Raw genomic sequence first — 25223 nt, forward strand, 5'->3', positions numbered from 1 at the left:
TGCGTGCCGCCCCTGGACTTCCTGAAGTCTACAATGAGCTCCTTGGTCTTCTTGGAGTTAAGGGCCAGGTTGTTGTCAGCGCACCATGCTGCTAAGTGCTGGACCTCCTCCCTGTAGGCCGACTCATCGTTGTTGCTGATGAGGCCAATCACCGTTGTATCATCTGCATACTTGATGATGGTGTTAGTACCATGTACAGGTGTGCAGTCATAGGTGAAGAGGGAGTAGAGGAGGGGGCTCAGCACACAGCCCTGTGGAACGCCGGTGTTCAGGGTGAGGGTTGAAGAGGTGTGCTTGTCTAACCTAACAGACTGGGGTCTGTTGGTTAGAAAGTCCAGTATCCAGTTGCAGAGGGAGGGGTCGATGCCCAGGTTACCGAGTTTGGTGATCAGTTTTGATGGTACAATGGTGTTGAATGCTGAGCTGTAATCGATGAACAGCATTCTTACGTAAGTGTCTCTGTTGTCGAGGTGGGAGAGGGCGGAGTGAAGTGCCGTTGAGATGGCATCCTCCATACTCCTGTTCTTGCGGTAGGCAAACTGATAGGGATCCAGTGTGGGGGGTAGGCAGCTTTTGAGGTGTGCCAGGACCAGCCTCTCGAAGCACTTGGTGATGATGGGTGTAAGTGCAACTGGGCGGAAGTCGTTGAGGCTTGCCGCAGTGGAGTGTTTTGGCACTGGCACGATGGAGGTGGTTTTAAGGCACGTGGGGATAACTGCTTGGGCAAGTGACAGGTTGAAGATGTCAGTCCAGACGTCTGTCAGCTGCGCAGCACAGGCCCTGAGCACGCGCCCGGTGATGCCGTCAGGGCCAGCAGCCTTACGTGCATTAGTCCTACTCAGTGCCACAAATACGGCGTAGGGGGTGATTGTGAGGGGTTGGTGATCAGCAGGTAGCACAGCCTTGATGGCTGTCTCTAGATTGTCCCTGTCGAAGCGGCCATAGAAGTGATTAAGCTCCTCAAGGAAGGAGGCGTCGCTGGATGTGGGGGTGGTGTTGGTGGGTCTATAGTCCGTGATAGCCTGGATGCCTTGCCACATGCGTCGGGGGTCAGAGTTGTTGTTGAAGTGCTCCTCAATCCTGAGCTTATGGCAGTGCTTGGCCTTCTTGATGCCCCTCTTCAGGTTAGCCCTGGATGAACTGTAGGCTCGAGCATCGCCTGACCTGAAAGCGGTGTCCCGTGCTTTCAGCAGTAGCCTGACCTCGCTGTTCATCCATGGCTTCTGATTCGGGAATATGGTCACCTGTTTGACGGAGGTGACACTATTGATGGTGGAGTTTATAAAGTCCAGAATAGAGGATGTGTAGGAATCAATGTCCGTGTGGGAGTCAAGGGTGGCCTGGGCTGCAAACGCCTTCCAGTCAGTGTTTCCAAAACACTGCTGAAGCGTGAAGTCCGCTTCCTCTGACCAGACTTTAACTGTCCTCACAGTTGGTTTAACCCGTCTGATGAGTGGGGAGTACTTCGGGAGCAGGAACAATGAGACGTGATCAGACTGACCAAGGTGGGGGAGGGGGATGGCTTTGTAAGCTTCAGCCATGTTGGTGTAGACTTTGTCCAGTGTCTTGTCTACTCTAGTGGGGAAGGAGACATGTTGGTGGAATTTGGGGAGTACAGTCTTCAGGTTAGAGTGATTGAAGTCACCCGCAACAATGAAGGCTGCCTCGGGGTTGTGAGTCTGTTGATTGCTAATGGCAGTATGCAGCTCTTTCATTGCAAGCTTGGCATTAGCATCAGGAGGGATTTAGGCTGCAGTCACAACAGTGGAGGTGAACTCTCTGGGCAGATAGAACGGTCTGCATCTAACCAAGAGGAACGCAAGGTTAGCTGAGCAGCGACTCTCGATGTTGGTGGATGCAATGCTTCCAGCTATGGGATGCACGTAGTCAATTAACACATAATGAATTCAGGCCACAAGCTACCTATTTTGTGTGCTCTCTGAACTCCCACCTAAATTTAAATAGATTCACATTGGGCCCTTCAGCCCAACTTAACCATAGCAGCCAAGCTCCCCTATCCAATATAGACCCATTTGCCCGTGTTTGCTCCATATTACCCTAACCTTTCCTATCCACGCACTTGTCCAATTGACTTTTAAATACTGTTTTTGTACCTGCCCCAACTACCACCTCTGTCGGCTCATTCCGTACACCCACCCACTTTTCCTTTGTGCGGAAAAAGTTGCCCTTCAGGTTGCTATTAAATCTTTCCCCACTCACCCCAGGCCGGGTGAAGCGGCCGATCTCGGCCTCATCGGGACTTCCCGCAGCCGATCGGCAGGTCAAATTTGCCTCCTGCGACCGGGGCTCTGGAACTCCGGCCCAACTGGAGCCAGCAGATCTGTACTGAGGCCAACTTTGCCTGCCGGTATCTTGACCCCGCAGTGACCTGGACAGACTGTTCCAGGACCATGGCTGTGACCTCTGTTGGTCTGGCAAAACGGATAATCCATCAAGGCTGTGGAACCAAGGGTGCTGGACAAATTGGTGGTGGACCCGCACATGGTTGTGCCCTGACATTGATACTGTAGCTGTCTTTTGTTGATGTCTTGAATAAAGGAAATGTTAGTCAAACTCTGCTTCGCCATGAGTGGGGGGGGAAAGAACAATGAAGGACCTGGCGTGGGGGGAGAGGTGAGATGGGGAGGAGAGAAGAACAATGAAGGACCTGGAGCAGGGAACGGGGAGGAGAGAACAAAGGAGGGAACTTTGTCAGCACCGTTTATGTGGCCACTCTTTGTATACCTTGGGTATGCAAGCAAAGACTTTCACTGTGCCTTGTCACATGTGACAATAAAGTATTCCATTCCTTCATCTGCATGCATCGTTACTGCAGCAGTTTTAAAGCACCCTACGGATATAATCCTGTCATTTGTATAATAAACACCCCTCTCTAAAATGCCATACTTCCTGGTTAATAACATTTAATAGATAGAAGATAGGAGCATTAGAAGAGATTGATTTACCATCACCACCTGATAGGTTACAATGCACCATTAAATCTTTACAAGATAGTTTAATAAACATCAGAACGATAATTTTACTGTTATTGAGCAGATTCATGAATATGTCAGCGTCAACTATAACTGCACTAATCAAATCTAAGTCCAGTAAGGGAGGAAAGAATCGGGGCGAACTGCTGATGGGGAATTAGCACAAACCAGACTACACATAAGACAAGGCTCAGTGGTTAATTCCCAGATTAATAACTTAAATTCAGTTAATAATACAGAATTTTGAAAAAGAAGCTGATCATGTGATAGGAGCAGAATTAGGCTGTTCGGCCCAAGTCTACTCCGCCATTCAATCATGGTTGGTCTATCTCTCCCCCACAACCCCATTCTCCTGCCCTCGCCCATAGCCCTCGATGCCCATACTAATCAATCATTCCATCATAACATGGAATATAACGAGTAATCAGTCTCTTGTGCAGGCTGTGGCCTTCAATATGATCATCGCTGACCTTTTATCTCAGCAATAGCCTCATATTCCTTGTTTCCCTTAATCTCTAAAGATCTCTGCATATCTCTCGAATATATTCAGTGACTGAGTTAAGAATTCCAAATATTTATTACTCCGAATGAAAAGGTTTCTTCTCATTTCTGCCCTGAATGAGATTGCCCAGAGAGCTTTTTAGGATAGACAAAGGAGTCAGTGGATGTTGTTTACCTGGATGTTCAGAAGGCCTTTGATAAGGTGACACACGTGAGGCTGCTAAAGAAGATGAGAGCCCATGTTATTACAGGGAAGATACTAGCATGGATAGCAGGTTGGCTGGATGGCAGACGGCAAAGGAAGGGAACAAAGTGGGGGGGTTCTGGTTTGCTTCCAGTGACTAGCGGTGTTCCGCAGGGTTTGGTGCTGGGGTCGCTGCTCTTTACTTGTACATCAATTCAGATTCAGATTCAATCTTTATTGTCATTGTGCAGTGTACAGTACAGAGACAACGAAATGCAGTTAGCATCTCGCCCAGAAGAGCGAACATAGAATAATGGAACAGCAAAATATATGTACATACATTAGCAATAGTGCAATTTTTCTGGGGGAAGGAGTGTCCGGAGGGGGGTGACTGGCAATCACCAAGGTACAGAGTTAAGTTGTGTAACAGCCGCAGGGAAGAAGCTGTTCCTGAACCTGCTGGTCCCGCAACGGAGAGACCTGTAGCGCCTCCCGGATGGGAGGAGGGTAAACAGTCTGTGGCTGGGGTGAGAGCAGTCCTTGACGATGCTGCGTGCCCTTCGCAGACATCGCTTGCTCTGGACAGACTCAATGGAGGGGAGTGAGTAACCGGTGATGCGTTGGGCAGTTTTCACCACCCTCTGCAGTGCTTTCCGGTCGGAGACAGAGCAGTTGCCATACCATACTGTGATGCAGATTTGGATGAGGGGATTGAAGGTTTCATGGGCAGGTTTGGGGGTGATACAAAGATAGGTGTTGGGGCGGGTGTCGAGGATGTAGGGTGTCTGCAGAAGGACTTGGACAAGTTAGGAATGTGAGCAAAGAAGTGGCAGATGGAATACAAGGTAGCAAACTGTGTGGTCATGCGCTTGGTTAGTAGGAATAAAGGCATAGACTATTTCTAAATGGAGAGGATTCAGAAATCAGAGGTACTAAGGGACTTGGGAGTGTTGGTGCAAGATTCCCAAAAGGTTAATTTGCAAGTTGAATCGGTAGTAAGGAAGGCAAATGCAATGTTAGCATTTATTTCGAGAGGACTAGAATATAAAACCAAGGATGTAATGCTAAGGCTTTATAACACAATGGCCAGAACACATTTGGAGTATTGTGAACAGTTTTGGCTCCCATTTCTGCAGAGGGACGGGTTGGTGTTGGAGAGGGTCCAGAGGAAGTTTACGAGAATGTTCCCGGGATGATTGGGTTAACGTATGATGATCTTTTGATGGCACTGGGCCTGCACTGGAGTTTAGAAGGATGAGGAGAAACCTCATTGAAATTTACCAAATAATGAAAGGCCTGGGTACAATGGATGTGGAGAGGATGTTTCCTCTCTAGAAATCGAGGACCAATGAACACAGCCATAAAATAAAAGGATGTTCCTTTAGAAAGGCGATGAGGAGGAATTTTTTTAGTTTCAGGGAGGGTGAATCTGAGGAATTCATTGCCACAGACAGCTGTGGAGGCCAAGTCATTGGGTTTTATTTGTGTCAAAGGTTGTGGGGAGAAGGCTGGAGAATTGGGCAGAGAGGGAAATATTGGTCAAGAGATTGAATGGCGGAGTAGACTTGATGGGCTGAATGATCTAACTTTGCTCCTATGATATGGATTTAGGAATGCCCAGTCTCTTATTCTGAGACCGTGATCCTAGTTTTAGACGCTCCAGCCAGAGAAAGCAAACACTGTAAGAATTTTGCACGTTTCAGCACCATCACCTTCATCTTCTAAGTTCAAGGGAGTTCATACCTAGCCTGCTTCATCTCTCCTCATATGACAAACCTGCTATTCCCCAGGAGTCAACCTGGCGAATTTAGTATTAGTAATGATGGGCAGGTAGATGGTCCTTACATTTTATTCATCAATGTTTAAGGGTTGTAGTTAAAGCGGAATTTGTTACTGGCATTTTAGGGACTATTGGATAGGGATATGGAGGGAATAGGGGAATACGGGTTACGTGTAGGTTGATAAGTGAGGTTTTGGTATCATGTTTGGCACAGACATTGTGGAATGATGTTCTTGTGCTTTACTGATCCATGTCCTTCAGATTGTCCTTCAAGGTACAGAATCTGCCATCTTTACCTGTCTGGCTCATTTGTGACTCCAGACCCACATCCAATTTGGATGACTTTTAAAGTTCTGTGAAAAGGCCTAGCAAGGCACACTGTTTGTGAGCTGTTAGGGATGGGCAATAAATGTTGGGTTTGATAATAAAGCCTAGATCACAAAAAATAATTAATTTTAAAATCTTGGGAAATCAAGTTAATGGAGAGAGAATACATTCCTTATCTGGTCATATCAATCTATTCACATTATTGGAACGATTGGACCACTGTCCTCCTACAGTCATTCCAGACATCTAATTTATTCCTTATCTACACGGCCGACTGGATTGAAGATATGTATCAGTGTGGAACAATTATTTGCCTTCTCACATGAAACAAGTGGCAAAAATGTTAGTCCAACATTAAAATCATTCAAGGACTAAAAAGATTAAACTTTATTTCCGCAATATGAGGAAGAAAATAAATAAACAAAATAACATCACTGGCCAAATGATCCTCGAAATTTATAGCAGTTGACAGGAATTGGTTCTAATTTCCTCGATCACATATAATTCGCAAGCCTGCTCCCGGGAGGAAACTGACTTCAAAGATATTAATGAAAAAAGTTCATGGCCTTCTCAGTCTTGGCGTCTCACCTCTGTCCAACCCAAGCACATTTACATCTCCCCCTTCCTCCAATCGCCATTACCTACTTACCTACACGTAGCCTCCACTTTGTCTCTTCAGAACCAGGGCAGAACTTACACTGTAAATGACAGGGCCCTCGGGAATGGTGTAGAGGAGAGATATCTAGGACTGCAGATACATAGCTCCCACAAAATGACGACATAGGCGGAAAGGATGGTGAAGAAGATGTTTGCCACACTTGTTTTATTAGTCGAGATTGAGTACAGGAGGTGGGCATGTCATGTTGCAACTGCACAAGTCGGTGGTGTGAGCACACTTGGAGTACTGAGTACTGGACTACAATTCTAGACATCCTGCTATAGGAAAGAATCCAATTCAATTGGATAGGGCCCAAAAAAGATTCACGAGAATATTACAGGAAGTGGAGGGCTTGAGTTAAAAAGCGAAAATGGATCAGCTGGGGCTTTTTCTCCTGGAGCATAGGAGCTGTGGGGTGACCATATAAAGGTACATAAAATCAGTGAAAGGTATAGATAGCGTGGCTAGTCACAGCCTTTTTCCCAGGGTGGGTGTGCCTAAAACTGGAGGACATAGATTTAAGATAGGAACCTGAAGGGAAACTTTTCACGCAGAGGATGGTGGGTATATGCTTAGTTTAGTTTAGTTTATTATTGCCACATGTACCGAGGTATAGTGGAAAACTTTTGTTTGCATGCTATCCACTCAAAGGAAAGACTGAACATGATTATAATCAAGCAGTCCACAGTGCACAGATAAAGGATAAAGAATACAACATTCAGTGTACGATGAAATCCGATAATGTCTGATTCAAAGGTCTCCAATATGGAATGTGCTGCCTGAGGAAGTTGTAGAGGCAGTACAATTACATGTTTAAAGGATCGGTTAGAAATATGGATAGGAAAGGTTTAGCGGTGTACAGGCCCCGATAGCAAACTGAGAACTCATAAAACTGGAGTGGAAGCAAGCCATCCTCAATCATGAGGAGCTGTGGAAGAAGGAGGAAAAAGCTTAGATATTGCTGTGAGTAATGTAAATAATTCTGCGACCACATTTTAGGAAATGTATATAAGCTTTGGAGGAAAAACGGTATAGCTTTCCCAGAATGACACCTACTCTCCAAAAGTTAAATTACACTTTGACTCCTGATGTCGAAAAATAATGGTGTATTCCCTGGAATTTAGAGGATTAAGGAATAATTTAATTAAAGCTTCTGAGATCATTAGGGAGAATCAAATGGATACACAGAGAAAAGTATTTCCGCTGGTAGGAGAATCGAGACTTAGGGATATGGACATAATTAGATTAAGGGCTTGCAGAAATTAGGTTACAAAATGGGTGACAGAATTTGGAATTTTTCATTGCTACAAGCTCTAGTTAAAATTTGGGAGCTTTTTTGCAGACTTGCAAATGAACGTAATTAATACAAACAAGTAATGTTGATTAATGGAGACACGAGAGACTGCGGATGCTGGAATCAAACTGTTGTATAAACCCAGCGCATCAGGCAGCAACTCCCTCTGCAGATATTGTCTTTTGTTTTTTTGTGAATGCTGATTAATTCTCTTTGTAATTGTTTTTGGGCAGGGTTATGGGCCTGTCTCACTTAGGAGATTTTTCAGCGGACTGCCGGCGACTGTCAATTTGCTGGCAGTCGCCTGAAAAACCGGGAACTGGAACGGCGACTGTCTGAGTGGAACACACACACACGCACAAACACATCGCAAAGGTGGGGGCCAGGGCAAGCGGGGGGAGCGCTGTCTGAAATTCACACGGTGCAAAGCCAAGGTGATACCGCGATGAACAGGAAGGTTGGCGCTGTAATTAAGATGGCTAGCACAGTGTACGGTAAGTCCTTTAAAAGAGGGGGGGGAGGAAGGGGGGCAAAGGAATGGATACAATGTGGAGACAACTTTTAAGAAGCCAGACAACTTTTAATAAGCCAGAGATACACAGCTGTGAAGCTCGGCGGAATTTAACATTACCAGTCGGTTATCCTTGGTTCTGAAAACTCGTGCTTACTTTTTTTTCCCCAATGAGCCAATGAAAATGGCCGGTCAACAAAGGCGATTAATTAAAACTACCTACGACTACCTCGACTACCCATAACTACATGGCGACCCCACTACAACTGCACCTACGACTACAGGATTATTGATTATCTCCATGGCGACCATGTGTCTTCAACGTGTTGCAAAATTCTCGGCGACCATACTGAGGCCGCGACTAGTTCCCAGAATGAGGGAACTCCTCGCGACAATGAAGGAAACTCACCAGAGACCACCAGCGAACATGTGGCGAGCGCAGAGTCTCCTGCACTCGCCTAAAAAGTCGTCTAAATGGACAGGCCCAATAGGGTCTAGCGTAATGTTTTAAAACAAAAACAAAAGTAAGTGCAATCTTGAGATGGTGTTTAACACAATTTTCATTTAAAACTCTGTGAGCTTCTGCACCTGTTACATTGATTGTAGGTAAATTGCCACAAGAAAGCCACACCATTAACTAAAAGCTTAAGGCCTGAATGGAGCCTAAAAGTCCTTCCAAAGATAGCTAGGGGATTGAGAGAAGTGGCTTAATTTGAAACTTGCAGATTGAAGACTTTAATTTTGTAATTGGAATGACAGAATTAAGCTAGGCTTCCCTTGAACTGCTTTTTTCCCCACCCACCCAGTATAACAGATTCTGAGGACAAGATAGTAACAGCTATCATTTCCTTTCACTGGTTCCTAGCAACTTTATGCAACCGTTACTGTGACTCTTCCCATTAGATTTGTATATAACTTGACCTTTATAAGAATACATTCCAAACATATCACCATAGGAGGTACACCACAGACTCAATGTTTGATATATAAATAAGGGACCCACAATTTAACATGGGTATGGGTATATACAATAGCTTGGGTGTGTAAATATAGCAAAGTTTGCTCTCTATAAATTCAGGATTAAGCATGCCTTAGATATCTGGTTATGTCTGTGGCATCTTAACATGAAATGTAATGCTATTGTACATTATTTGATTTAGTAGTGCTCACTTAAATAGAGACAATAGATTGTTCTTGCAAATTAAACTAAACTATAACAATTTCTGTAAGAATTAATTAAAGAGAATCCTGCAAAACAAACTCAACTGATTAGCAGAATCAAATGAGAAAAGAAGAACAATCAATGAATTGTAGATGCTGGTTAATATACGAAAGGACACAAAGTGCTGGGGTAACTCAGCGGGTCAGGCAACATTCCTGGAGAACACAGGTAGGTGATGTTTCGGGTTGAGACTCTTCTTCAGTCCCATTTTGAAGACCCAGTCTGAAGAAGGATCTCGACCCAAAACCTTACCAATCCATGTCCCCCAGGTATGCCGCTGGTTTACTCCAGCACTTTGTGTGCTTTTGAGAAAAATAAAAGGATGTGTTGAGGTGCTGCATATTTGCCTGGAGTGGGATAAGCCCATCACATCCATATTGATGAAGAGAGATGTATTTTGAGCTTGTGCCTCATTTTTCTCAGCCATGATTGGCAAGATGCCTCACTACAATGATCCCTAGAGATGGTGAATTGTAATACATTGACAATTTTAATTGGAGGATACAAGCAAGAGACTGAAAGTAGAAAGTAATTCAACCTTTTATTTTCACAAATAAGATTGACTTGCTGGCTGCAGATCTCCACCTACAACTGTTTAATCATGAATTCCTTGCTATATTTCTATAATGCTGTAGCAGTTCCATCTCCATCCGTCATAACTAGAGCTGAAAATGGCTTGGTGGAGGTAACACTAGGTCTTCAATGCCTGGATAAGAGAACTGCAGCTTTCCCAATTCTGTTCAACACTGAGACAATAATATGCACCAGACTAGTTGGCGAGGAGCAGACTATTCTGCTGTATAACCTTTGTATTCTTTTGACCATGCAAATGTCATCAAAACTTTTAAACCAAATTGTATCTAAATTTTCCTCCAATCCTACAATTAATTAATGCTGTCAAAAGGCTGTTTTTATTTTTGTGAATAGCAATATACTCGTAGTAGTTTATTGTTCCATGAACCCATCAATAGGCATCTCAAATGCACTTATGTGCCAATAACACATTATTTGCTTGCGATACGAAAACAAATTCTCCAAGATGGAAGCTTCAAGCAATCCACATTACAGATGTAACATGTACAATTTCAATTAAATCATAAGATTTGGCTAGATAGGTAAGAAGTTATAACATTAGACTTAAAGTATTGCTTACAAGATCAATAGACATGGGGATTAAGAGACGAAAAGGACAAAAATAGGCAGAATGTAAAATTCCAGGCATCATTATTTTCCATACCCTTTTTTCCAAAAAAACATTTACTATGTAATCATTTCCATATTATTTTGCTAAATTATATTTTTATTAATAGTATTTCACACCTTATTATGTGTTTTATTGTTCCACTGGGTGGGAAATTGCTGCTGAAGTTCTAGTTTATTTTCTTGATGACAGATACTGAAATTGAAAATTATGATTGAGTCAATTGTGTGCGGCATTGAATGCAACTATCTACAGAACACGGGACTAATGAAAGTGTCATCTATTTACTGGCGAATGGGAAATATTGTAGATCAGTCAGCAAGATAGAGTTCTAGAAAATAGCAAATTTAAAATTATATGGTTATCGATTCATTTTAGAAAATCCGAAGGGTTTATATTTTAGGTTCTTGAAAATGAGCCCGTTGAAAATCTGCTTCCCGTAGCAGTTGCTGGATTTTTGACATTCTTTTGTTGTACAGTTGACCTCCAGTGTCCGAATGTATTGACTATTTCTCCTTCCCTACCATGATAAAACCTTGAAGTGTCATGCTTTAAGAATGAGTCTCCTTTCCCCCCTCTGTCTTTGTTGCCTGGATTAGGCTGGCCTTGTCAAAATGCATTTCTAGTTAGAACCTACAAATATTTCCCTCCTGGCTCTGCAGTATTGATTTTCTACGCCAGCCATGTCTGTGAACTGGAGGGGTGAAAGATGAAAGTTCAATGCAGATGGGCTGGCTTTCTTTTTTTCGTATCAGGACAGAACTCCTTCCAACTCCAATTATTACAAGTGATCAGTAACAAGAGGGTAAAAAAAAAATCCATTTACTGACTATCTTATTCTAGCAAATAAATGACGTTTAATTGTGGGCTAACACACAGGTCAAATCATGTGATGAACTAAAATATGAATTTATATTGTACTAAGTGATCAATTTTGCAGTTCTAGGGAGTCATCACCAGCATTTAATTCTCAACCAGCAAAAATAGAGTGCTTGTTTTATAAAAAGATTTCCATAGATTTATTCAATGCTTTCTTTCTCAAATGAAATTACTATGATTTAATATTGGCTCACACAGCTCTTCAATAAGATCATAAAACCAGTTTGTTCAGTTATCGCAATAACAAAACAAATTTTTTTTTCAATAAATTCTCTTTTGCATTTCAGTGAATGGAAGTGTCTTATTTCTAACACACATAACAACATTCTCAAAGGATGTGCAGAGTTTAGGAAGTGAGATGAATGCTGGAAGTATTTTATTGAAGAAATGAAAATGGAGAGACCGTACAGTGCTGATAGGACAGCAGCTCATTGTGGCAGGATGCTGTAAAAGATGTGAGCTGTCACTGCAGGTGGACAAAGTCACCCGAGGTCACAGCCTTGCACATGCTCCATGCAGCCCATAGCGAACTCACTGTGACATGATGAACTGCAAAATGAAGCACAGAGAGGTCACATCTGCTTGTTTGTTTCCAGAAGACCGTATTATCCCATCACATCCTCTCCTCCCCAGCCCCCAGCCTCTGTCCAGGCATTTAATCTGCAGTGGACATAGGGGTTAGAGACCAAAAAAATCAAAATGCAGGAATTAACCATCATTCTTGAGTGGGGGGATGGGGAAGGCTGAAAACCACTTGAACTGTTCCCAAGGGACAGGCTCTTCTGGTAAAAAAAAATGTCAGTTTATTTGGACTGGGTTTGATCATTTTGATTGGAGATTGGAGCAGATGGATTTTACTTTGAAAGATCTATAGACCAAGCTGGGTAGATGCTACGATTCACAAGTTTAAAAAGTTTAGGGCAGATTTTTGCATGCAGAATCACAGCACTATTTTAGATGTCAGGAAATCCATTGCATCAAATTGCTGCACAATAGATATCAAACGGCTTGGCTCACCTCACAGATTTAAGTTTCAGGTGAGCTGCTGATTGTTATACATTAGCTGCAATGCAGTTTCATAAACAAATTACAGTTTACACACATCATTCCTAGCTATTTTTATATCAATGCCTTCATTAGGTTGCTTAGTCTTTGACTAAACCATATAATGACTGTTTAATGTTTTTCTTATGTGATGATCTTGCCTTTCTGGAAGGCACGAACCAGCGGCGGATTACAACTGCAAACATTCTGACTGTCCAGTGCAGTCCCAGTGGAAATGGTCTTCACACAAGATGGTGACAGTCAAAAGCTGGGCACCACGCCAATGACTCTCAGCTTTCAGCAGATCATTGTGCAGATTACACAGGAGGCTCTGAAATGAACTGCAGCTCTCCACATGTCGTCCCAGCTGAGGTTCCTCATCTCAGCCCACACTGGGAATTAAACCAGCGTTTGGCCATCGCGCACAGCACAAAACTCTGCTTAAGCCAATGTAGGATGTTTTGTGTATTGTAACCTTATCCACTGCCTCCACATCTCTGTATCCTATCTACAATATACGAACGCCAGCCATTTTCTGTAGCCATTGTTCAGAAATTAAACAGACCCAGAAGATTAAGTTAAAAATATTTCACCTTACTTTTGGTAAATAGTGAAGAGAGAATTATTGTTGCAGCTATTCATAGGGAGGTATAAAGATGGCTGGGAATAGTGTTCTGTTGCGTAGTCTAAGCAAGTCCACAGGAGAATAAGGCACATTATTAATTAGACCAAACAGCAGGTGGTTTTGAAATAGCAATTTCTTTCCCTTCATTTGTCATAAGCTATCCAGGATGAATAGTTGATGGGCAAATCAAAGGAAAGATTTATCAGACAGCGCCATGATAGACAGTGATGCAGAAAGAAAAATGAATTGATCCACAAGCAATGCTTTCCGGCATAATGAAAAGATGTGAATAGGGGCATACAGCGTGGAAACAGGTCCTTCAGCCCAACTTGTGCATACTAACCAATATGCCCCATCTCTGCAAGTCCGCATTTTGTCCATATCACTCTAAACCTCTCCTATCCATGAATCAATATTCATCCTTCTCCAAAAGAAAAAAGAGATAAGTATTCAATTGATTAGTACAGGTATCAGAGGTTATGGGGAGAAGGCAGGAATGGGGTTAGGAGGGAGAGATAGATCAGCCATGATTGAATGGAGTAGACTTGATGCGCCGAGTGGCTTAATTCTACTCCTATTCCTTATGACCTTATGATCTAACTTGGTCTTAGTGTTAACACATCTTGACCAAACTGGAAATTAACACATGTGTATTGTTATTATTACAGCAATATATTTTGCACATCGTTAAAGATCCCAAACCAATCTAAAAATTCAGTGAAACAACGTGAGAGGGAGCAAGCAAAGCCATCTGGGGACCTTGCGTCCGTATGACATTAACATTGAATTCTCCCAATTTTGCTAGCCCTTGCTGTCTCCTCCCCTTCCTTAACCCTCTAGCTGTCTCCTCCCACCCTCCCATCCGCCCGCCCTCGGGCTCCTCCTCCTCCTCCCCTTTTCCTTCTTTCTCCCCCCCCCACCCCCCATCAGTCTGAAGAAGGGTTTCGGCCCGAAACGTCGCCTATTTCCTTCGCTCCATAGATGCTGCTGCACCCGCTGAGTTTCCCCAGCAATTTTGTGTACCTTCGATATTCCAGCATCTGCAGTTCCCTTTTGAACAAACTTCTCCTTTCATTCAGTTTCACTTAGCACAAGCCATCCCAATTGAGCTACTACTATAAGGGAGAACATATATGCATAGGAAGGAACTGCAAATGCTGGTTTATATGCTGTTGTTAGAAAAGATTTGATGGCTTTTACAAAAATGGCCGAGCAGTACTTTTGGAATATTAATTAGTTCATAATGCATGTCCATTGTTTTTCCTCAATCGACATTACGGACATGTTGTCTTTTACTCGTCCCATTGTGTTCAGGAACCTGCTGTGTTCACAATGACAATGAGTTACTCTGTATCTAGGAATTAATTTATGATATCCTGAGGATGGGACAGGCATTATACAAATGCAATCACAAGGAACTGCAGATGCTGGAATCTTGAGAAAAACAAAGTGCTGGAGGAACTCAGCGGGTTATGCATCATCTGGAATGGACAGACGATGCACTACAAAAAATGTTTGCTGATTGAAGGTATTTGAAATAGTTTGAATGCTGCTGTTGCATTGAGCACCACCATTCACCTGCTGCCCACAGACAGTCTGAGATGGTACGTTCTCATTAATGAAGCCGCTGCAGCTCTTTGTTGATTCATCCAGTCTTTGTTGGTGAGGCTGGCTTGACCCTACTGGGACATGTTCTGCTGCTGAAAGCTTCCCGAATCTTGAAGTGCCAAACCACAATGCGTGCCCTCTCATCCATCCTCAGCAACCTTAGATTTAGGGTCTTGCTTGGGAACCAGACCAGCTCTGTCAGGACCCTCAATGATGATCTCCCCCAGGGATCAGTCCTAACTCCCTAACTCTTCAACATTTATGTGAGTGACATGCCTATGATCTCGTCCAGGAAGTTTGCATATGCAGATGATCTTGCCCTTGCCTACCAGGGAGCTGCCCTTGAGGATATCAGTAGAGTGCTAACCCAAGAGTTGAAGTGGATGGCGAGTTCGCCCTAACCCATATAAGACAACTGTCACTGCCTTTCACCTCAGCAATCGGCTCGCCAATGCAAAGCTCCGAGTGTCCTTTTGTGGTAAGCCGGTGAAGAATGAAAAATTCCCCAAGTACCTTGGAGTCACCCTGGATCACACCCTCACCAACCATGAACACTTGAAAAGGGTGGCTGATAAAGTGAAAGCAAGGGTCAACATCATCAGGAAACTTGCAGCCAACAGCTGGGGATCCAATGCACACACCCTCCGTACCGCACGCTTAGCCCTAGTCTACTCAACAGCCGAGTTTGGCTCAACAGCTTGGGCTAATAGTTGCCACACCAAACAAGTTGACACTGTCCTTAACTCTGCAATGAGGGTCATCACAGGGACACTTAAGTCAACACCTTTGCAATGGCTCCCTGTCCTCTCTCATATCGCCCCTCCCAGCATACGCAGAAGGGAGAGGATGTTGAAATATTGGTGCACCATCGAGGCTAACCCTGACCTTCCCATCCATGCTGACGAACAATCTACCCAACATGCGCCTGAAGTCCCGCAAACCCTTCTGATCTTCCGATAAATCCCTGGAAGACTTTGACTCCAAGACTGAGTGGCGCAGAGCCTGGAAAGATGCCAACACCAACAACGGAGAGGTCATCACAGACCCCACAATGAAACCACCGGGTTTTAACCTCCATCGCAAGCAATGGCTAACCATGAACAGAATCCGCACCCTCCATGCAAGAACAGCCCATCACCTGCATAAGTGGGGGATGACAGGCAGCCCTGCTTGGGACTGCGGACATCCAGACCAGACCATCCCACACATCGTGAATGACTGCTCACTGAGGCTTTTCCCTGGTGGCATCAAATCCACCCACCCAGTAATTGATGCTGTCCTGGCCTGCATGTCTACCCTTGAAGTATAACTTTAGGCTGTGCCTGCCATCCGCAAGAAGTACACACTTTAAATTAAATAAAAATATCCCTCAAGAAAATAACCAAACTTGGCACAATGGCGCCGCAGTAGGGTTGTTGCATTACAGCATCAGAGACCCAGGTCCGATGTTGATGATGGGTGCTGTCTGTATGGAGTTTGTACGTTCTCCATGTGGGTTTTCTCTGGGTGTTCCAGTTTCTTCCCACGCTCCAAAGATGTGCAGGTTTGTAGGTTAATTGGATTCAATAAAATTGTTAATTGTCCTTTGTGTATCGGATGGTGCCAGTGTGCGGGGTGATCTCAGGTTGGTGAGGACTAGGTGCACTGAAAGGCTTGTTTCCATGCTGTATCACTAAAGTCTAAGTCCCTGGGATGTTTTACATATATAAAATTATGAGAGGCATAGATAGGGCAGACAGTCAGAATCTATATCCCGGGATGGAAATATCAAATACTTGAGGGCACTACTTTAAGGTGAGAGGAGGAAAGCTTAAAGGAGATGTGCGGGGCAAGTTATTTTACATAGGGAATGGCGAGCGTCTGTAACACGCTGCCGGAGGTGGTGGTTGAGGCAGATACAATAGTGGTTTCTAAAGAGACTTTTGAGTAGACACATGGATTTGCAGGAAATGGAGGGATATGGATTTTGAGCAGGCAGATAAGAGATGGTCTTGGCATTATTTGGCACAGACATTGTGGGCCGAAGGGCCTGTTCCTGTGCTGTACTGTTCTATATTCAAGGATCCTTACAATAATTTTGTGATGTGTTAAATGTATGTTCTAATTGAAAATATCCACTTACATACAAAATGACATTGTCCCTTATTCAGAATCTCGTCATAAAAGGCTTTGCTAAAGATTAATGGTTGTATCTCATCTTAACAACTTTAGTTACAAGAAGCTTGTCTGAATATATAAATTGGGAGCAGGAGTAGGCCATTTAACCCACATATCTGCCTTCAATATTGAACAAGATCATAGCTAGTCTAATTATAATGTCAATCCTTCACCACTCTTAGTAACTTTTTACCTGTTTGCTTCTCAGGAATCTAACTCTCACGACAGTTCAGGAACTTACATGCCTCAATCAAGTACTCTCTCACTTTTCAAAACTCAAGCAAATGGTCTGTCTGCCCTTTCCTCATAAGACAAGCTGCCGTTCCAAATGTTCGTCCAGTAAACTTTCGCCGACCTACTTCCAATACATTGACAGACTTCTTTGAATAAGGAGCTATCATTCTACAGTGTGCTCCAATTGTGGTCCTAACAAAAGAACATAAACATAGAAGTATAGCACAGAAACAGATCTTTCATCCATTATCTGTGCCAAACATGACATCAGGTTAAACTAATCTCTCAGCCTGTTCGTGATCCATATCCTTCCATTTCCTGCATATCCATGTGCCAATCAAAATGCCTCTTAAATGCCAATGTGGTATGTGCCCGTACATCTCGTTTAAATTTTGCCCCTTTCACGTTAATGCTATGTCCTCTAGTCTTTGACATTTCTACCCTGGGAAAATGATTCTGACTGTCTACTCTACATATGTCTCTCACAAAATTATATACTGCTATCAGGTCTCCACTCGGCCTCCAATGCTCCAAAGAAAACAATCCAAGTTTGTACAAATTCTATTTAGAGCTAATACCCTCTAATCCATGGAGCATTCTGGTAAACCTCTTTTTCACCTTCTCCAAAGCCACCATATCCTCCCAGCAATGGGGTGACCAGAACTGCACACAAAACTCCAAATAATAGTTCAGGCCAGACAGGGAGTAATGACCACAGGAATGATGTGATCATGCTAGAGAGGGTACTGAACAGATTCATAAGTGTTTTGCCTGGATTACAGGACTGGTAGTATAATGAGTGATTGGATAGGCTAGGTGTGTTTTCCCTGAAGGCTAAAAGGTGACGTGACCGAGGTACACAACATACAAAAGACTGTTTCCGATGGTAAGGGAAACTAAAACCAGAAGACATAGATTTAAGGTGAAAGGGAGTTTGAGGGTTTAAATGTTTCACACAAAGAGTGGTTGGTGTCCGGAATAAGATGCCTGAGGAGGTGGTAGAGGCAAGAACAGTAACAACTTCTAAGAGACATTTGGACTGATACTTAAATGAGCAGGGCATGGAAGAATATGACATTAATGCAGGCATGCGCATTATAAATAGGCATGATGGTCAGCATAAATAAAGTGGGCTGAAGGGCTTGTTTCTATGTTGTACAAAATGACTATGACGTGGTGCTTTGAAGCTGGCTGTGCTTGGTCTCCCGCTAATACATTAGGTCATAAGGAATAGGAGTAGAATTATGCCATTCGGCCCATCAACTCTACCCCGCCATTCAATCATGGCTGATCTTTCTCTCCCTCCTAACCTCATTCTCCTGCTTTCTCCCCATAACTCTGACACCCGTACTAATCAAGAATACATATGCCTACTGATTGCTACGGTTCAAACTCTGATACCCAACCATTCTGTTTGCAACCCCGATAATCCCCTCAGTGATTTTGATACAGCCATCTCCTTGATTACCAATTTCAGGATTCAATTAACCCATCCCCAGCTACTGAACATTCCCATCCAACTTTTGTAGTACATTAATATTTCCCCAATCACCAGTAATACTCTGCATTTTTACCTAAGTGGATAACTTCACTTTAATCCACAATATCCTGGTTCTGCCAAATAGTGATCCATTCACTCAATTTGTCAAAATCACCTCCCTTTTCCTACCTATGTCATTTGTGCTAACATACATGATATCCGCCTGCTCACGCTCCCTCTTGAGAATGCTCTGCAGCTGCTCCGAGGCATCCTTGGACCTTGCCACCAGGGAGGCAACACACCATCCTGGAGTCTCATTTTTATCACAGAACCTTGTGTCTGTCTCCTAACTGATGACTCTCCTACTGCTACAGCCCTCTGATTTCATGTTCAAGCTTTCTTTAAGGTCATAAGTTTGCCAGGCTTGACCAGGTTATCTTGAGGGCCAAGAGACATAGAAAGTAAAGCATGAAAGATCCTGCTATATCAATTCCTTTCTTCTTTTTCTTTTAGGCAGACAATCAAAAGAAGGTTGAATCGTCTGGGGATTAACTTGTGATCTTCTAGGTCGGTATTGATCAGTTCCATCACAGGCACTGCATTCACCCACAAAGTTGCCTGAGAAACTATGTGTGATTGAAGACACGCCAGCAAGCACAACATCGACAGAAAATAGTGATATCTTAAATCTCTCATTGGTATGTAAGAAAATTCACAGGAGTTGCTTATTGAACTATAATTTTATTTTAATTAGACACATGGCTGTTGTTACAGAAACAAAAAACTACATGTTAGGATATGTTGCAAAGTAATTACTTTACATAGCAAACACAGTCATATACGGCTACTCAGTTGAATTTTTCAAATATCGCTTAATTTGTTTTACCACCAAATGAGGAGAAAAGCCGTAGACAGATGATTCCATATTGACCGATCCAGATATGGAGTGAACTAAATTGTGGAATGCATGAAATTAACAATAAGAGTTTTGCAGCACATTCACCAAAACTGGAAACCATAATTCTGTACTGAATCAATCTGGATGAAACTAAAGCACAATGTTTGGTCGGTAAATCTGGCTGCATTTTACTCAAAATTACACAAAACCTCCAAGCAGCATTGTTGACCCCAGAAGCTACAATATTGAGTTGTCCATCGCTAGATTCTTAATTATCTGACATTCAAATTCATGCTTTTCCAGAAATTAATTTTATTGCCAGGTTTGGCTATGTAATCTGAAGCAGTGGAAAGCAAATGGATATAAAAAACAATTTTCTTCTTTAGGTTTACCTAATAGTTTACACTATGAATATTATTAACAGAATTTAGGAGTGTCATTGAATTGTGTGGGTTTCCTCAATGCAAGAGTATACTATATTGATAGGTGGGAATACTATGAAGTCCATTAGAATATTGCCTTACATGCAATTTGACCGTGTATTATTCCCTTTGGTGTGATCTATTTCCATGGCATATAATTATAAGGACAATTTCCATTAGAACCAACAGTTTGGAGGAACTAAAAATTCAGTTTGGCAGCATTTAATGTGCAATATCTCTGTTGTCAGACCATGCATATTGCTTACCGAATGTCCTGATATCATTTCCTTTCTCTTCTTAAATCTTGCATTACAATACACAAGGAATACATTTAAGGTAATTGTGGTGTGTAAGAAAGAACTGCAAATGCTGGTTTAAACCAAAGGTAGACACAAAAAGCTGGAGTAACGCAGCCGGACAGGCAGCATCTCTTCAAGGGTCTCGACCCGAAACGTCACCCATTCCTTCTCTCCAGAGATGCTGCCTGTCCCGCTGAGTTACTCCAGCTTTTTATGTCTATCTAAGGTAATCATGGAATATGTACAGGGGTATGGACAGTTTTCAGTGAAACCTTGGAGGTTGATCAGTGAATAAAATGCCCGAGGCGAAACAGTTTTGTATATATATATCAAATCAGCCTTGGAAATGAAATGGTATGAATATTAATTAAAAAGAAACAGGAATGGAAATAAGTGGACAGCTCTTTGAGCTCGGCATGGAAGACGGTGAACAATGTAATATATGTAAGAAACATGATGACTGCTGTTGTCATTCTCATGTTCTTGGAACAAACACCAAAATCCAGATAAATATAACAATTATGTCACATTCGAGTGCAAGAAATTCTAGAGTTTTGGACAGATAATTTAAAACATAAAATAATAATGCATGTTACACACATGATATTGTCCAGTAAGAACTAAGTGTAATACTGATATTTTTACCTTTAATTGTGATCTGGTAATAATTGTGTATTGATATTGGAAGAGACCTTGCATGAATTTGAAGAGCATGACTAAATAGTGGCTGGCAGTAATACTATGCATGAGGAAAGTTGTTTTAATTCAGGACCCTACAACTTCAGAAGTTACAAGTCATCAAGCATAGGGAGAAATGGAAATGATATAATTCCACCAAATTCAGTTGGAGAAACTACAACTTTAAAATAAATTTAATTATTTTGATACAGAATCTTGACATGGTGAATTCACATCAACTGGAATCTTTAATTCAGTTTGGTCTATTCATCAGCACACACACAATAACTGGAATTAACTATGCTACTGGGTTTGGGGCATTTGGGAACACCTGGATGAGTAAAAGTCAAAGCAGATCCCAACTCTGGCTTTGCGCCCCTGCGATTGCATGCAGACAATAGAAACATCCAATCAATGTAAATTGACTTAAGATGGTCAGTGTACTGCAGATCAGCACAGCACAGCACAAATGCATATCGGCACCAGTCTCATAGCAAAGCAACAGTAAACATGTAGCGCTTATACACGACAACTCACAATCAATTTCAGAGACATCGTAATAGAATTTTGCTTCCTCAAAAATGTACACACTCAGCAAAAATTACAATTAACATAAGGATTTTTAAAAAAGTAAAGAGAAACAAAGCAAAGTTCTCCTAATGCGGTTTTCACCCGTACGTTGTATTATGTGGTAATTGTTCAAGCCAGTCACCATTATTTCTGTTCCATTACTATACTGATGGTTTGAGTGGCCATTTGATTTTACTCCTAAAATACTTATAGATGTAAACGTTATTATCATCTTGGTGCATCCACTGCATTAACATAGATTATCAGGAAAGCCTTTATATCCGATGCGTAGAAATGCCTAAGAAACATGCTTTGGAGGGTAACCCAGATATGTTTATTGATGATGTCAATTTAAGAGAAAAGTGTTATGTTTTTATGGAGTTTTTGCAACAACGTATTGTATTTTTATCCAGCCCATTATCCCCCTAAACTGTGGGCAAAAAGACACTGTGCATGGAGGTTAAATTTGTACAAATTATACCTTTCAATCCCCCTGACTTTTCTACTTGTTTTTCAGTTATCTGGGTGACTGAAAAATAGGAGACTGTTGTACCTTTTCAAGCCATGCCACTGCGAAATTTACACAAGCACATATTTTTAAATTTATAATTGATGGAGCGAAGCTTCTTTGCCGAAGGAAGACACCCCGTTTATTTTTTGCTGAAACCTCAGGTAGAGGTTGGCGACAGTCAAAGTTTAGGATCTCCAGGTATCTGGGACACAACACTAAAATGTATATAGCTAAGATTTTGCTGCTTATAAGCAAATATTAATAGTAAATGTCCCACAGCTTGTCAGCTCTTAGCTCTTGGGGCTAAAGGAGTCAAGGGATATGGGGAAAAAGTAGTAACGGGGTACTGATTTTAGATGATCAGCCAAGGTCATATTGAATGGCAGTGCTGGCTCGAAGGGCCGAATGGCCTACTCCTGCACCTATTTTTCTATGTTTCTTGGTCAGGCCACCATGTTTGTCAAACGTATCAAATTGCAAGAATGCAAAGAAGGACTGAAATAATTTCAACCTTACTTGACTAGCTATTTCACCTTAGGGTCTACACATTCGAAAAATAACTTACTGAACTCTTGCCATAAAAGACATTCACATTTGACTACCTGTAACTTTAACAGTCTGCTTTCATCCAAAGAGATCAATGGTATTTGTAAAAGGAAAATAAAATAAAATCAAATGTTTTAATTTCCTTATTAGGTCTTCGGAATCGAATCATCCCAGTGATGTAGAAATGGTTTGCATTCTATAATTTACAATTTGTATGATTAGGATTTAATTGAGTTAATGTAAGTATACATTTGATTTTTTTTTAAACATAATTACCCTTGTCGTTGCATTGTTTTTCCCATCTCCAGAAAATAAAATAGAATTTACCAGTAACATATTGTGCTCAATCATCAACATGAACTGCCTTGAAAGCTTGCTCATTTCTAACAAAACTGTCTGTCCCATGTCTTTGCTCAAGTTAAATTTAGAGATAAAATCCAACTTCCTAACTTTAGTTCTTATCTTCTTCGGCCCTCACTTTACTTGCCCCATGAGGAAAACTCAAGTTTTAATCAGGTGTATGGGATGCATTTAACTTCTGCTGTAGTAGATTTATCTTAGATTTACAAAAGGGAGGAAATGATGCGCAAACCTAAAAAAAATGATTCTTAAATCATTGATGACTGGGATATACAAAGAATATCAGGGTGCAAATATTGGGCTGCTAATTCACCTGTTCACAAAAATCCACATTGCAAAATTGAAAATTCACATTGCAAAATATAAACTTCATGAAAACAAATCTACACATAAGTAATTTAATGTAAACATTAACCAGCATTGCAAACAACACCACACATTTTTTACTTGTTTATTATTTCACGTGATTACAGTGGTGGCTTCAAACCATAAACCGATGCTCTTTCCCATCGTGTGCCATGAGGATGACATTACGGTTCGAGGTCCAGATAAGACGTGCCAGTTTCAATGCATTCTGAGAACCTGGAGAAGCAGGATGAACAGGAGGCACCTGGTAGGTTTTCATACATCGAAGTTGAGGGGCTGAGTTCAGCATACCAATACTTCCCAACAGAGAAGTGTTCATCTGTAAAATTAGAATAAAGAATACGCATAGCAAGACAAATTGATATTAATAAACCATGCAGAATGGTTTTCCAGCAAAAGGCAGATGGAAAATAACTCATTTCCAGAGAAAATTCCCTACAACCAAAGCTTTTTATTCCTGATTATTCATAGAAACATAGAAACTTAGAAATTAGGTGCAGGAGTAGGCCATTCGGTCCTTCGAACCTGCACCGCCATTCAATATGATCATGGCTGATCATCCAACTCAGTATCCTCTACCTGCCTTCTCTCCATACCCCCTGATCCCTTTAGCCACAAGGACCACATCTAACTCCCTCTTAAATATAGCCTGTGATTCCGGTTGGAAAGTGTTTTGTTTGGATGTCATCAGAACTTATGCAATATTTATCAAAAAAAAATTGAAGGCTGAGAAATTAGTATGTTCCAATCACCCATTCATTCCTTTTAAGTCATCATCAAATTCTTCTACATTATTCTACAAATCTCATGGTTCAATTCCCAAAAAGCCAAACATCATTCAAACACTCAGGGCTCGAAATTAGCAGTTGCCCGGGTGCCAATGGCAATCTACAATCCTAAAAGAGCAACCTAAAACCCATGCCATTTTGCCCGGCTTGGCAAGCACCTATCATTTAATTCTGAGCGCGCCCCCTCTCTCTCTATCACACTCCGTCTCCGCCCGCCATCCATGTCCGGCTCTCGGGTCTCCGCTCAGCACGGCAGGCCGCCTCACACATGCGCACTGCCACGGTGTGCAGATCCTCCCCCTGCACATGCGCACAGCCACGGCCAGCACATCATCGGTCGTGGTTGTGCGAATGTGCCGCCCTCCACGGCAACTGGTTGGCGTCGGCCACTTTTTCCCTCCCTTTGCATTGTGGGAGATCTGACCGCCATTGCTGTCTGGTTGCCGCCTCACCGCGACCTCTGAAAACCAACGCAGAATCACTGCCTGGAGCTGGAGTAACTCCCTGGAGTAACTCTTGCTTCTTGGTTTCCTGGCCCTCCAAAAATATTCCAAATGGAATTTAAACTGGTGGACCCATCACCACCAAACTACAAACTCTGAAAAATAACAGCCTATTGCATTTTATCTGTTTATTTATTGTGTATATATATATGGTCTATGGTATATAGACACAGTGAACTTTTATCTCCTGTTCTGGATTATGTTTACATATTCTGTTGTGCTGCAGCAAGCAAGAATTCCATTGCCCTATCTGGGACACATGACAATAAAACTCTCTTGACTCGGACTTAAGCAAAAAAGGGTTCTTGGGGGAAAAAGACCTACCTTAAATTTAGTTTTGTCTGGTTGGTACCTATGGAAGGGTGAAGACTATTCCATGCTTTAATTATGCAGGGGAACTCCATGGAGCAGCCAGCATCTCTGGATAGAAGAAATTGGGTGACGTTTCGGGTAGAGACCTCTCTTTAGATTTCCTCTGGTTTTAGTGTTTTTAGTTTAATTTAAAGATACACCATGGAAACAGGCCCTTCGGCCCACCGAGTCCACGCCGACCACCGATCACCCGTACACTAGTTCTATCCCAT

The 25223-nt window shown here is 42.2% G+C and overlaps 1 protein-coding gene across 4 annotated transcripts in view; it reads right to left on the reverse strand.

Annotated features, from left to right (window-relative positions):
- Nucleotides 1-19419: 19419 nt before the first annotated feature.
- wdr7 (WD repeat domain 7) overlaps nt 19420-25223 on the reverse strand; it is a 561078-nt gene continuing 555274 nt past the window's right edge. For all 4 annotated transcript variants that reach the window (XM_033033128.1, XM_033033119.1, XM_033033110.1 and 1 more), the window contains one exon: nt 19420-23667. In XM_033033128.1, the coding sequence (XP_032889019.1) occupies nt 23464-23667 (204 nt within the window). In that variant the 3' untranslated portion in view covers nt 19420-23463. The remainder of the gene's footprint in view (nt 23668-25223) is intronic.

This window comes from Amblyraja radiata, chromosome 1 (assembly GCF_010909765.2).
Source record: "Amblyraja radiata isolate CabotCenter1 chromosome 1, sAmbRad1.1.pri, whole genome shotgun sequence".
NCBI classification, from domain to species: Eukaryota; Metazoa; Chordata; class Chondrichthyes; order Rajiformes; family Rajidae; genus Amblyraja; species Amblyraja radiata.